Source organism: Azolla caroliniana, unplaced genomic scaffold, assembly GCF_043228905.1.
Source record: "Azolla caroliniana isolate FFs.n. ecotype wild unplaced genomic scaffold, voAzoCaro1.0.p SCAF_5, whole genome shotgun sequence".
Taxonomy (NCBI): Eukaryota; Viridiplantae; Streptophyta; class Polypodiopsida; order Salviniales; family Salviniaceae; genus Azolla; species Azolla caroliniana.
This window is the reverse complement of record NW_028230440.1, coordinates 7,861,759-7,876,970: the sequence shown is the minus strand read 5'-3', so window position 1 is coordinate 7,876,970 and position 15,212 is coordinate 7,861,759. Positions and strand designations below refer to the sequence as shown.

Genomic DNA, 15,212 nt, shown 5'->3' with positions numbered 1-15,212 from the left:
GCCAAAAGGATATTTTTTATATATCACCCAATCAAGAGTATTTTCAAAATTTCCTAAGCCTCCATATTTCCTAAGAGTGACACCTTGCAAGTCATCTACAATGGTACTTTTTATATGTGCCTTCCGAAATGAAGGATATTTATCAAAATTGCATGAGAAAGCTCATGTTGATTTGTACCAGGATTATTCTAAGTACAAACCTCCCTCTCTCTCACTTTCTTTTTACCTAGAAAGAAAACTCAAAATGACGATCATTTGAATTATACGGTCTTAGTGATGAGGGGTATTTGCAAATTTTTAGAAACCTTGATATTTTCGGATAGGGAAACGTCAATATTTTTGGAATTGGGTAGGGGACTTTTTGTGTGTATCAACCAAAATGAAGGGTATTTTTGATATTTTCACTATAAAAGGTAGTGTATTCGTTCCAACAGATGAATATTCCAAGGGCAAACCTTGACAAACATCTTTGTCCCTCTACATTTCCACGTCCAAAGAAATCACACCCTTAAATGCTTGTGACAACATTATATGTTCTCTCTCGAGTAAGTTAGTGTATTCGTTCCAACAGATGAATATTCCAAGGGCAAACCTTGACAAACATCTCTGTCCCTCTGCATTTCCACGTCCAAAGAAATCACACCCTTAAATGCTTGTGACAACATTATATGTTCTCTCTCGAGGCTTATTCAAGATATAAAACTATTCTATGACAAACCTCTCTCTTTCTCTCCCTTTTCTCTCTTCTCTTTCCATTTCCAAAGAAACCACACCCCTACAATGTGCTCATGGCTACATTACAAGCCCTCTCCTTGTGTGGCTAATTCAAGTTACAAGACTTTTCTATGACAAACCTCTAACTCAAGTGTCTCCAATATTCGATCGGATTGGGACTCCCATGTGCGTTAAAAAGATGACAACATACTTATCTATCTTGGCTCACCCCCTGGACTCTCAGTTTCCGAAGAAACCCAATGAGATTGCGAATGTCTCTTGAAGTTGTTAATAGTTATATAAGATAGTGCAATGCAAATCGTAAGTTATTCGATCGAACGAACGAATGAGAACCCCCCGAGAGCGTAAAAAAACAATTTGAAATGTACAGCCATAAAAGGAATTGGAGATCATAAATATGTTCCAAGCACCAGAATGGAGAAATGGATCCAATTGCAAGCCAAAATGTATTGGGATTGCTTTGTGTGTATATACAGTGTATATGATCTTGATTTTATGTACATGGCAAAAGGCCATCAGAGAGGCAGAGACAGAGAAACAGGGGTGGGGGGTAATGATTTTCATGTCAAAAAGAAGTTAAGAGGAGGGGGAAAATAGTTAAGAGAATGCTGGATGAATCCACCATCACAATGCATCCCAATGAATCTAACTCACTTTTGGGTCCTCATCTTCTTCTATTACTGCTCTGAAGGAATGCTGCAGACTCTAAGCTCACTTCTGATCCTCTCTTTAAGGGAATCTTGAGGGGAGAATATTCGGATCCATATGTCCCCATGAATGGCTCTACAGCCCTCTCTTGACTCCACCCTTTTGAGGTCTTCACAGTAATCCAACCATTTGAGCTGTTTAATGATTGATCCCCCTTAAAATCCATGCCATTTGAGCTCTTTAATGATTGATCCCCATTAAAATCCATGCCATTTGAGTTCTTTAATGATTGATCCCCATTAAAATCCATGCCATTGGAGCTCTTTAATGATTGATCCCCATTACAATCCATGCTCTGCACCTCATCATCATCATCATCATCACCATGATTCTCTGCTTGTTCAAGTATGCTTGCGGCCGCCGATTCGTCAACTGATAACCTCGCTGAGGATAGAGCCATTTCTGATACCATCGAAGACGATGACATCGATAACATGGTTAATGATTCTGATGATGATAACGATTTCAAGCAGTCATCGAAGCGCAGAGTGCTTCTCGGTGAGGATTGGTTGCGCTCCGAGGGCGAGGATTCGGAACAAGAATCGGATGTTCGATCTGCACTGTCGGTGCCCATCTTTCGGTCCCGGATGGTGGTTACAATATGATTGCAAATGAATGGGTGGTTAAGAAGTTGGGATGCCGTCCACCGCAATGAGGGGTCGGGATGAAGACATCGAAGCAAGAAATCGCGGGCGCAAGCTGAGATAGTGGGCGGCAATGGAGGAAAGATGGAAGAAGAGGATTCTGATGAAGAAGAAGAAGAAGAAGAAGCAATTTTGAATAGGGCAGCTCCAAAACTAGAGATATGGCCATAGGGAGGCCTACCTTGAAGCATTTCTACCAGGGTACATCCAAAAGACCAGATATCAGAAGGGGGTCCTTGCTGGATTCCGAGGAGAACCTCGGGTGCCATCCATAGAGGGGTACCTCGGAAGGTAGGGCAAGAATTGGGGTCCGGCGAGATATTGTCGGCTAACCCTAATCTTCGTGATGCCCCGAAGTCGGCGATTTTGACCTCCCCATTGGAGTTGAGCAAAATGTTGCGGGACTTGATGTCGCAATGCACGACCCGGTTCGCGTGGAGGTACTCCAAACCCTTAAGGATCGGGCCCGCGATCGATGCCGCCCGAGCTTCCGGAAGCTTCCCGCCCTCCCTTCGGATAAGGTCATGGAGGGAGCCCAAATCCATGAATTGAAGGAAGAGGGTGAATTCCGAGCCATGGCCGGTCGCTTCTTCGATCGAAGAAGAAGAAGAAGAAGAATGTTGTTGGCATCGTGCGGCCGTAGAATGTTCCGGAGCCCGTAAGAGGGGAATGATGAAGGGAGAATGGGGATCGTTCGTCTTCGAGAGAGACCCGAGGATCTCCGCCTCGTTCATCAGCGAGAGAAGCTCGGCAGATGGGTGGCCGCGGGCCCCCGAGGAGCATCGAGGCGTCCACTTGGCGGCGAACAATTGGCCGCTTCGGGGCTCCAGAGCCAATGAGACACGAGCGAACGATCCTTCCCCGAGTGGGCCGCAATCGATCCACTCCTTCATCATCAGCTCTGTTTCTCGTGTAGAAGAAGAAAGAGAAAATGATGATGATGATGAATCGAGGTCCGCCATGGCGGCACCCGTATATTGAGTTTAAAGGGAAACAGAGCAAGATGAAGCGGAGCAAAGATGGTTCAGAAAGGAGTTGCTCTGTTTCTCGCCCTCTCTCCTTTCAATTCTTTTCCTGCTTATGTATATATATCAATTTGTGGGGGGGTATAAGACAAAGTACACAGAGAGAGAGAGAGACAGAGAAAGAGAGAACAGAGGAATTCTCTCTCTCTCTCTCTCTCTCTCTCTCTCTCATCGCTTTTTTGTGCCTCTCATCCACACACACACACACACACACGGGAAGTAGAGTTGCTCTGTTCCATAGTAAGTAATATTTCCGAATGCATTGGCAACCATTCTCTCTCATACGAATGCCAACGAATGCGTCTGGTATCGAAACATTCTTATGCCTTTCTTTTTCACACTTCTTACCTTTACTTCCTTACCTTAAAACCAATTTACCTTATAATAAATAATGAATACATAAGTATGGTATTTACCAAGACTTCGACGGTGTTTTTATCATATACTCGAATGATTGAAACATTCTCGAATGCGAATGCAGGTATGGTATGGTTCGTATGGTTCATTCATACTAACGCTCTGTCCTCTCTCTCCGTGTCTGCGTGTTGCTCGGGCCACGTGTCAGCCATCCATCTCCCGTCATCCACGTGTCATCTTCTCATTGGTCATAATGTTGTTTTTATTAAAAAACTTCCCCCCTCCCTTCTCTTTGCATAATGTATGTATGTAGGTATGTATGTTATGCATCCATGTATGTATGTATGTATGTATGTATGTATGTATGTTTGCTTGCTTGTTTATCCATCTTTTTATTTTATTTTATTGCAACCATTATGAGTTTGGCCGTTATGTTATCTCTCCCCCTCCTCCCCAAAACCCTACCCACCTTTCCTTGAGTGAGAGGGATATATAGAAAAAAGAAGGAAAGGAAAGGCAAGGCAAGGCAAGGCAAGGAAGAGTGCGGTGGTTACAAAACCCACACTTTTGCGAACCACGTGCTCCTCCCTAGTTTTGGGGCCTCTTCCTTCTGTTCTCGCCTCATCCCCATCATATTCCACCCATCCCCAACTCCCCTCTAGCACCTCCCTTCGGAAACCAACCCCCTTCACGTCTCAATCGATCCCTTGGACTCACCACCGTCGCACGCGTGACCGTCAACACAAACACATACCCCTCCCACCCCTGGAAACCATCTCCTCTTTCCTAGCTACCTACTGACAACTAGTGCTTTAATCTTATGCCCATGCACACTGCCTTTCTCTCCCTCCATCCCAACCATTCATTGTGTTTTAAGCTATAACCAACCTCCTCCTTATTCGACCCTAACAATCATTGGCTTGCTATGACCAAACTACCTTTCTTGATACATGGCTATGTGTATATACAAATGGCATGTTTGTTTACCCACATATAGTGTACACCTTTTCTAGTTTGCCACCTAATCCGTCACTCAAACCCCTACAATCCCACAAGATCTTTGCAAGGTCAAAATACTTCTGGCCAATTACTATCCTAACAAACCTTGATCTCACCTTTGACTTTACCATGTTTTGATAAATTAGGTTACTAGGGCCAACTGTAAACAAAAGAATGAAGGGAAAGTATTTTGTACTAAGCATTTGACATGGATCCATTACAACAATGAATGTTAGTGCAAATGCATGGTTTAAACATGTCAATCTCAAGTATCTCAATAGAACATAGGATGAGAAAACAAATCGTTCATATTCATCCAACATATCCTTAACCCGTTATCATGTTGCTAATCATACTAATTCGTACTACACTTATAGTACTTTACAAGGCTATTAAGTTCATTCAAAAAACTCAAACAAAGCCTCAATGATAAGAGACAAATACACTAGGTGCCGTTTTCGTCTCTATAGATTGAAAATCTTTCAAAATACTCTGCAAGTTACGTGAGGCTACACATTTTTTTAGTGGTCCAAAGTATGTATCTAATATGTAATTACCATACATATTTTTAACGACAAGTTCAAGTATTGTCTCTCTCACTAACAATGAAATATAAATTGCTAGAGACCTCCACTCATTTTTAGGATTTGAGGTGTGGATCAACATAATACCAAATTTGAACCTATGAAACGTTTGAAAGTGTTGTACAAGGTTGATGTGAAGTGAGTTTTTCTTATCTCTTTAACACCCAAATGGTCTATGAGTATGAGCTACAATGCATGTTAATGATCCCAATAGTGGAATCCTCATCATAATAAATTGTAGTGAAACTGACACTAAGACAATCACTTGTCTATCTTTGATATTGTAGATGTATACGATATAGTGTATGGTCATATATTTTGTTTTCTAAGAGAAGACGGTCGGTATCATTAATGAATAGTCTCTTTGGTCCAAAAGCAAGGATATGAAAGTACAACATGTATAAACACAACGTGATCCTCATGATTATTGAAATGAAATTATAAATGGAGACTAAATTGCAACGAACAATGAATTGAATTCTACCAAGATTTATTGACCGTGGAGCTGTATGAGAGGAACCTTGGAGATTCTCCTTATGACATATGGTATGATAGATTTAGATTGGATATGCATATGTTTCAAAAACCTTTGTATCATCATAAGATTTGGAACAAAAGTAAAAAAAATAAATGTAGATTTTTTCTTGGAGATATTATTTGCATCTACCCTAGAGTGTAAGTTATTGCAACATTAATTGTTGTGAAACCATGCAATATTATTGGCCACATGGGTGTAACACATTTTTCAAATGTTAGATAATAGTAATATTTCGAGACAACTTGTCTTTTCTTCCAAAGCTTATACTTTCCAACTTCATTTTTTGCGTTGTTTGTAGGCATATAATATAAATGTGGTAATGTAAATGCATGCCAAATCACTAAAACTTTTATGCTTGCATTTTATATTTACTCATAGTAAGTAGTCGGTTGAACTTAAAACCTTTCTTGATTATGTGCACGAAACAAGTACCTTTGGACATACTTGATGATGCATATGTTGTATGAGTATCATCATTCGTGTGTGTGCCTATAACTATTTCCTTTTCAATAACCGATTGAAAGTCACTATAATGACAAATTGATGCGACCTTAGAATTTGCTTTAGGACATAGAATCGTTCTTTTTTAGTTACAAACTTTGTGGGACATCATACATGTGTGTCTTGAGCCTTGCATCTTCATGTTCACATGTTTAATTGTAGAGTGATGTAAAGCATTACCTAGTTATAATGAATCATTTTAGAGCCACACAATATTTTATAATTCTTGTACACCCAACAAGCATACGAGAAGGTTGTCAGTCTGCTTCTTCCAAGCAATCATGTATATTTAATGGGTTTGAAATAGCTCAAAAAGAAAGCAAGGTTCACTCAATAGAAAAAAAATAGAGAAGTCAATTTAATGTCACAATATTGATCTAGATCATGAACATGAGTATGCCTTTTTTTTTCCTCAAAGATTTTCTTCCATGAGCATGCATATTGATGCACATTTTGTTTATAATGTTGGTTTGGTTTCTTAGAAGAGTTGCTCATGCAGGTATATTGCTTAATCTAGGATAACGAAATTTGCTCCTAGTTATAAATATGGTTTCACTATGAGCATGCTTGAGCAAAACATGTGATCATCAAGTCCCCAACTGAAGTCCCTCGTAATGTTGGATACTTTCTTCAAATTATACTTCTTTGTTAATGTGGACACATTTTTTGAGAATGGAAAAGTGGTTATTTTCTTTGTTGCACATCCATGTTGAAGACATATATATAAGGGTGGTTGCGAAGTTTCTAGGGGATGACGTTGGAGTTGTCATCCCATGTCACTGGAATGGATATTTGGTGAGAGGAACAATAATCACATCTCAGATTTATTATTATTTATCAAAATTCAATTACGTGTGTATGACTAGTTAACTAAGAATGCAAAAGTGAGAAAGGAGTTTGATAAGAGGGATGGAATTGGATGTGAAAGGGAAAAAGAAACATTACCTAGTAAAGGTATTGCTATGAGGCTCCAAATAAGGAAAGGCTAGATGGCATGTGGCCAATGGCTTGATCATGTGGGAAAATAAAAGAGTTTTTTCATATATCATTAAGTGTGTGGGACGTTACTCATCTTTACATTTCTACATGTCACTATTCTTTTTAACAACCCGTCGAATGTAGCTCAAGAATTAGTTGGGTGTCTCTCTCTCATTCTTTCGTGAAAATTTAGACTATATCCCATCCAAAATTTAATACTCCCAGTTGTCACCTTGTTCACAAGTACTCACCATTCATTCCCTTTCCATCTACCTCGATGGCTTGTGAGTAACCACCCTCTCATCACTACGATTGTCATCATTCGACTATACTACAAGATCTATTCATGTCCTTTTCACTTATCATGCATTGTCCATTATGTCACATGTGCATTGATTATATGCATTTGCATTTCATATCTTACTTGGAGATTGTTTTACCATCATAAATTATTTGCATGATCAATGTAAATATCAAAACTTAAACTCCTTCGTAACATGTCCTTTTGTATGGATGTATCGAATTGTGTATTATAGCCACCTACAATATACACTTGTGATTTAATTTATAAAGTTGAAGGATGACCTCCCTTTATGTAGGTGTTATGCCATTAGAGAGAGAGGAAAATAATTCTCAAAGTACAACATTCATGGAGAGCACACAACCATCACGATCCACATAACAAATGACTCATGTGCGCTAGATTTAGATATATCATAAATGACGAAATATGAAACATGGCTAAATAAGAAAATGTTGGATCAAATGATATGAACGCTTCTGAATGTTTGTGAATATTTTAAATGTACAAGGTATTGTGACTACACAAAATATCCTTCCTATTCCCACGCTACTAGCAACATTCTTGTCTTGTTTGTCGAGTTTTGATAAATTGATGCCAGTCATAATTGATCTCTAAGATGACAATTTGACATAGATAGCTAAGCAATGAGGCCTTTTGCTTACGTAATAAATGAAGCCAAAATAAAGAGTATGAAAATTTATTCACCTTAAGTTAACTAGAGTTAAGTTTTATTAATCGACAAACATAAAAGCAACCACCTGTTATTGATAACTTTAGAGCATTTCTATGTCATACGACAAATAATTTATACACTTACAGACATATGCATAATTGTGTATGTGCTCCATGGATTTTCGTGGGGTTTTGTGCTATGCGTTGATTGTGTGACTATAATGCAAATGTGGTAGGAAACTATTATCGTTTTGAAATTGTTGATCCATAAAATCCTTGAAGCCCCAAAGTGGGTGCTACGGTCCATACATTATGTCATAAAAGAATAGTCACTTTAAGGGAGGAGCTGGAAGCCAAGTGTAGGATGCTCAATATAAGTAGGATAATTCGAAATATCATGCTTTCGAAGACCCATGCAATATCACTTGTGTCACATGTAAAGATTTATGTGAAGTTGTTTTACTCTAATTCCATAGTAATGGCAAGATTGAATAAATGTGGAGTTTTGTTTAGATGTAAATACAATGAAAAAGCCAAACTCTTAACCCTAAACTTTGAGTCTAGTTCATTTCTTTGCATAATTCTTTTTCTACATCTAACAATTGGCAATGGTTTGGTTTGGTTTGAGTGGGTCAAAACCAAACCGTTTTAAGTTTTTGAAATTTGAACAGAACCGAATTGAACCACGAAACCGTTAAACCGAGTTGTTAAAACCATTTTCAAACTGTTAAACCATTAAAACTGGTTTCGTGGTTCAGTTTCGGTTTTTAACTTAGCTCAAATTTAAAATTTTAAAAATATTTCATTTTAAATTTTTTTTAAGATTTTAAAGATGTTCTTAACCCTAAACTTTGAGTCTAGTTCATTTCTTTGCATAATTGCTACATCTAATAATCGGCAACGGTTCGGTTCGGTTTGAGAGGGTCAAAACCAAACCGTTTTAATTTTTTGAAATCTAAACTAAACCGAACCGAACCATGAAATAATTAAACCGAGTTGTTAAATTTTTTTCAAATCGTTAAACCATTAAAACTACAGTTTTGTGGTTTGGTTTCGGTTTTCAACTTAGGTCAAATTTTAAAATTTTAAATAATTCATTATTTAATATTTTTTAAATTTTAAAGATGTTTCTAAAATGTGAGAATAAGGTCTAAAAATGAAAAGATTGTTTAAAAACAATTTTTTTAAATAATAAAAAAATAAAAAAATAAACAATGGCTTGCAATGTGAAATGTGGTTCTATATTATTCTATATCCACTGTCTATGCAACAACCCTAAAAACTACCTACACAAATGAATCACATTTACAAATACGAAAAATCTAAAGGATACAACAACTTGTTTGGTGAGATAGCAAAATAGAAAAAAACTAATAAAAGAGGATATATCACAATTGCAGATACTAACAACACATTCTCGAATAAGTAAGCAACATAATCTCATCATGACACCTTAACCAAACGGATGGATTATTCACTTTGAAACGTGTGTTATAAATGGTATATCTTTGGAAACCCCCACATTATTGGCCGAACCACCTCCAAATTTAGTTTAGCATCTTTATTGAGATTGCATAAATCTACATGATACGCAAGACAATGATAAGTTTCTCGAGGTTGAGTACCAGATTTAGTAAAACTAAAGAAATGAAATGTCTCCTTGAAATTTGTGACCTCAAATCTTTCTATACCAATCTATAATTTGATTTGAGACATTTTTGGTTTGCATTGAATGTTTGCAATAGGTATATGGTTTATTGTGACACTCATAAATTTAAGTTAAGAGGCCATGGGTTTTTAGGCTTTCGATGCAATCATCAAACATTTTTTCAAGGCTCATGAAAGTAGGCAATCCCAAACTTTCTATTTTTTCTGTGTTCATCTTGTGAGGAATGTCGTTACCCAACTCTTGTCCACACCTACAAAAGGATTAAATCTAATCATTTGCATCATGTTCAGTTTTATGAAAATGCTTAATTTGGATCTTAGGTGATACCATTGGTATTATACTCACACTGTAGTGATTGGATATGTAGGATATTTTGTCTTAAGCATTGAAACAATGTCTCGCCAATGGTAAACATCTCCTGAACATATAAGCCTCCCTGATGCCGATGGATGTTCATAAGCAATAATATGAGCAAGCGCTACATCATGTATGTGCACATATCCCATTCTTGAGTTTGGATACGTCTTTAGGTCTCCTATTGAAAAAAGTCATATCATATCTATGATTGAAACTTAAATAGACATATCTACCTCAAACAAGTTTCCACAATTTATACCACGTTTCTTCATGTGTCATTAAATGTTCTCAATTCCTTTTATTTTCAATAAGGGTAAACATGCACAATGAAAATTTCTTCACTTCATCAAACATGTTATCACACACAAGTTCAAAATATCCCAAACACTACCTTAATCATTTGCAAACATGGATGTTATTTGTTGTCTTACCCCTGAGGATACCCAAGACTATGGCAAGTGTGCTTGTAGGAATGTTGGAAAGAGTTGGACCCACAACAAAGGCAGGGTTCACAACAACAAGGTTTATCCCCTTCTCATTTGCTATTCTCCACGCATCTTTCTCCGCAATTGTTTTTGCCCATGCATACCAAAGCTATTAAAAAGAGGTAATTAAAAGATGTCATTGCAAAGCTTATGTCTTAATATAGTTGTGAAGTTTATACATTAGTTGATTATAGAATGAAGTAGATAAGGTTAGTGCATGAACATATAGCAACAAACCTGATATTGTTTACAATAATCAATGCTACTCCAATGCGACTCATCAAGAGGAGGATCATCTTCTTTCTTATCGAAGTCATAGCGAACCGCAGAGCAAGATGATGTTAACACCACTCGCTTTACAGATGGTGATTTGGAACAAGAATTTAGCACATTGGCAGTTCCATTCAAACATGGCTCCAAGTAGCTTTTCTACAAATCATGATAATATTTATAAACTTTTTTCACATTATTATTATTACTTGAATGCCAAGTGGTAACATATTAATAATGTGAATGTGTGGTTTATAAACACATGCCTAAAAATGTTCACATGTCATATGAATTTATTAGACTGATCAAAATACTACATCATATTATAGTATGTACCTCAGGATTCTCCCAATTAGGAACAAGCACGGGAGAGGCTACATGGAACACTCCATCCACACCTACAATGGCATCGTCAAAGCTACCGTCCTCTAATAGTTCTGCCCTCAAGACATGTAATTGCTTCTTAGCACCTGGTAGTTGTCTAAGGAATGCCAACTTCTTCTCATCGTCTATGTAAGCAAGAACATATGATGATCACTTCTTAAACTTCGTTTGCATAATCATGTCTTTATTTGCATGATTTATTTGAAACATATTGAAAATCCAAGATATTATGAACCAAAACCAAAAACTTTCATGTGAGTACAATATACTAAATGAAATACCAGGGTTACGCACAGTGGTGCGCACATAGTAGCCCTTGTCAAGAAGAAGTTTAATGATGTGTGATGCAATATAGCCGGTTCCCCCCGTCACACACACTTTGGGCGCCATTTTCCACGACTTAGAGCGAATTAAAACTTCATCACTATGATATTTGTGATATCATATTGTGTCACACGGAATTAGTTGATTACTTGTATAACTTGATATGCGATTATATACTAGGAAGTAAAGTTTTATTTCACTCTAACTAAAATTTTAAATATTCAGTGTGCATTACTAAATTTTATTTATGTTTGTGAAAAACAAGTCATAGCAATTCAATTAAATTTATCAACAAAAAATTATATGGGAGTACATGATTAATAGATCACATACATTTTGAATATTAGGTGGAGGTTATATTAGGCCCACATTGCTTCTCTTGTGACCACCTTTTTATCTATGAATTAATTCACAATAAACCTCAAGTAAGGGCCCATTCAAAGAGAGTATGTGTGTGACACAAAAAGAGTGTGTGGTTGTTTGTTGGTACACATAGAGAGTGTGGGTTTGTTTGTTGAAGATTGGAGAGAGACAATTACAACCCTAGAGAGAGAGAGAGAGGGAGGGAGAGATTATGGTACATTAAAAATCAAGCAACCCTAATATTTAGGGATGAATGCAGGAGTAGAGAAGATATTCCTATGGACTAACATAATATTGGTATTGTAACATTGGATTGTATACCCCTAGGAACAACTTGTAACATGGTCCATGGTGGTGTATACTTGTAGATGGACACCTGTTTACAATATAGCATATTCATAGATTTTGACACCAATTTCATTCACATCGCTAGTTTTTACATGTTCAGAAGGAGAAGATTCGATATTTGTCTATGGTGTAACATCAATGGTTAGATGTAATGTCATTGGGTTGAATATCCATGAAAACAACAACTCTATGGGTATGCGCATGTACTAGATAGATGTGCCGTATATATGTACTTGTAGATGGACACATGTTTACAATATAGCATATTAATAGGTTTTGACACCAATTTCATTCATGTCGCTAGTTTTTATATGTTCAGAAGGAGAAGATTTGATCTTTGTCTATCATGTAACATCAATGGTTGGATGTAATGCCATTGGGTTCAATATCCATGGAGACAACTACTATGTGGGTATGCACATGTACTAGATAGATGCGCCCATGCACAATATACTTGCAATTGCAAGCATTGACATCATTACATATTGAGACACAATCGCACAGGTAAATACTAGTGAGTGAACCTATATTGTGTACAATTTCATTCAAAAGTATTGACACAAGGACAAAAACTCTCTTGTCATTTCCCAACACTTAATTTGGGAAAGAGCTTGTGTGTTTGTTCTTGTTCTTAGAGTTCCTGCATAGTACATCCACTTTTCCAATTGGGTAAGGTTTTGGGGATTATGGACTAAATAGATATCACATAACCACATGGTCTTCAATCAACTCTCTCTAAATGAACTCATCTTCTCCAACCATTCCAATTTCTCTCAAGCACTCATTGCATGATTGTCTCTTGCTTCATGATATTTAACTTGACAAGTTTCAAATTTTCATTTGGTGTATCTTAGCATACTCTTGTACATCAATACTTTTCGTGGGTGTCACCTCTTCATACTAGTAATATAAACCATTTCTAAAAAACAATTCTAAGACACTAGAATCTTAGCATACTCTTGTACATCAATACTTTTCGTGGGTGTCACCTCTTCATACTAGTAATATAAACCATTTCTAAAAAACAATTCTAAGACACTAGTTTTACATATTGATGTATAATGTACGTGTATAGATGGACATTGCACAATATAAAGAAAACATTAATAATTTTCAATTATCAACACTAAAGTTTGTAACACAATGAACAAGGTTTTGTATAATTCATAAAAACTTAGTGTATTTGTATACACCATGTATACAAATACACTAAGTTTTTAGTGTATTCTCACACCATTGCCATATTGAGAATGCCTAATGGAACATGCATAATATTGCCTTCTTGACAACACATTAAAAAGGTTGGTTTCGCCATTCATAGTAAACTTAGAATGCTTGAGGTAGGCAAATTCAACATCCATCATCTTGCTATCCTTCAAATGATTCAACATTCATAGCATCATATCACGACATATCAACATCAACATGCGCATGTCACTTCAATTTTGATGACACCAGCTAGCGAATTAATGTGAACAGGTAAATTGATCAGTGCATGCATGGCATGGCCATGTACTAAACCATTTGTCTCAAGTTTCAACATTTAAACTAGTCATCCATCACGAAAAATTCTACAACTTGAACTAGTAGATTGAACTTATCATGTCACTATTCTGCAAATGCTTCAACAATGATGAAATGTATTAGATAGGTGTACTTTGAATATAGAGTACACCTATCTAACATGTTGGTTTGAGCATGCAATAGGTTGGTTGAAATTAGTAGATGTATGATATGGTTTTCTAAACATCACATACTAAAGCAATACTAGTTTCAACATTCCCTCATCCATCACAATGCTTGGGACATGCAAATTCAACGTCAATCATGTCATTATTCAGTAAAAGCGCCAAGATTGATACCATGACCATACAATGTTGGTGTTGACTCAATGACTTGTGCAAATAACTAAAATAGTGAGGATACCCAACGTGTTAGTGTAAGCATGTGGATTGATTCCTATTTGCACAATATGGCCTTGATACCACATACTAGAATCATGGTTCATCATTCATCCATCAAAGGAAGTTCAAATGCTTGAGATATGAAAGATCAACATCCGTCATGTTACTATTGTTAAATTACAATAGACATTCGGTTAAGTGCGCACTTTGAACGTGAGGAAGAAGTGCACACTTAACCGAGCTGGGCACTTACTAGGGGTTTTCTAAAACATTTTAGGTTTTTTTGGAAATTTTTAGGGTTTTTTGGAAAATTTTCCTTATGTGTTCTAATCATACAATTCTTGATAAGGACAATGATCAATTTACGTGATATAATTGACTTGAAACATTTATGGTTTCAACATACATACTCTTCAGTTTCTTTCTCGATTCTAGATTACCTTTAGTTGCAACTTCTGTCATCTTTGAGAATAAACAAGATGCACAGAAAGAGAGAGGGAGGGAGAGAGGCTTTCTTCATGCAGGAAAAGAGCATGCATGCACATGGCACAGACACATAGAAAGAGAAGGACAATAGACATAAGTTTTTGTCATGGACATGACAACAATCATGTCATGATTTGAACTCTTGACCTACTGTATTTAATTGATATGTTTTAACCAATACGTCCAATACATAATCATGTTACTTTACATAGATTATTGTAGATTATCTATTTTACATGTAAGATTTTAGAAGCTTCTAGAAAGCTCCAGAAGCTAGAACATTCTAGATGCTTGTGCATGAAAATGAGTCTTTGCATGGGGCTACATTTAGAACCCATAAACATGTAAAAATATAGGGGTTCACCTTGGCCTTAGTCAAGGTGAACAAACTGTTACGGACAAGTAGATGAGCCTCAATACTAAGAGAGTGAGAGAGAGATCATAGACAAGATAATAAGAAAGAGAGAGAGAAAGTAGTCAAGAGAACAATAACTGAATTATGATTTTGTTACAGTGAACGGACACTTCGAGTACAAGGTAATGCCTTTTGGACTCACCAATGCTCTAGCTGTTTTTC

At 36.8% G+C, this 15,212-nt stretch overlaps 2 protein-coding genes across 2 annotated transcripts; both read right to left on the bottom strand.

Annotated features, from left to right (window-relative positions):
* Positions 1–1,173: 1,173 nt before the first annotated feature.
* LOC147864024 (uncharacterized) lies at positions 1,174–3,131 on the bottom strand. Its single transcript, XM_087319153.1, has one exon. The coding sequence runs from the start codon at positions 3,047–3,049 to the stop codon at positions 1,400–1,402; it is 1,650 nt and encodes a 549-aa protein (XP_087175279.1). The 5' UTR covers positions 3,050–3,131; the 3' UTR covers positions 1,174–1,399.
* A 6,642-nt stretch (positions 3,132–9,773) lies between these two features.
* On the bottom strand, positions 9,774–11,629 carry TKPR2 (NAD(P)-binding Rossmann-fold superfamily protein). The gene is made up of 6 exons (XM_087319862.1): positions 11,492–11,629; positions 11,163–11,335; positions 10,794–10,985; positions 10,503–10,665; positions 10,060–10,249; positions 9,774–9,964 (listed from the first exon to the last, which is right to left on the bottom strand). The coding sequence occupies exons 1-6, from the start codon at positions 11,598–11,600 to the stop codon at positions 9,820–9,822; spliced, it is 972 nt and encodes a 323-aa protein (XP_087175988.1). The 5' UTR covers positions 11,601–11,629; the 3' UTR covers positions 9,774–9,819.
* Between the last annotated feature and the right edge of the window lie 3,583 nt (positions 11,630–15,212).

Coding starts and splice junctions, on each gene's coding strand:
- LOC147864024 (XM_087319153.1), bottom strand. CDS start 3,049: ATGGCGGACCTCGATTCATCATCATCATCATTTTCTCTTTCTTCTTCT.
- TKPR2 (XM_087319862.1), bottom strand. CDS start 11,600: ATGGCGCCCAAAGTGTGTGTGACGGGGGGAACCGGCTATATTGCATCA. Junction 11,336..11,491: donor CACCACTGTGCGTAACCCTG/GTATTTCATTTA, acceptor TTGCTTACATAG/ACGATGAGAAGAAGTTGGCA. Junction 9,965..10,059: donor ACATATCCAATCACTACAGT/GTGAGTATAATA, acceptor ATCCTTTTGTAG/GTGTGGACAAGAGTTGGGTA.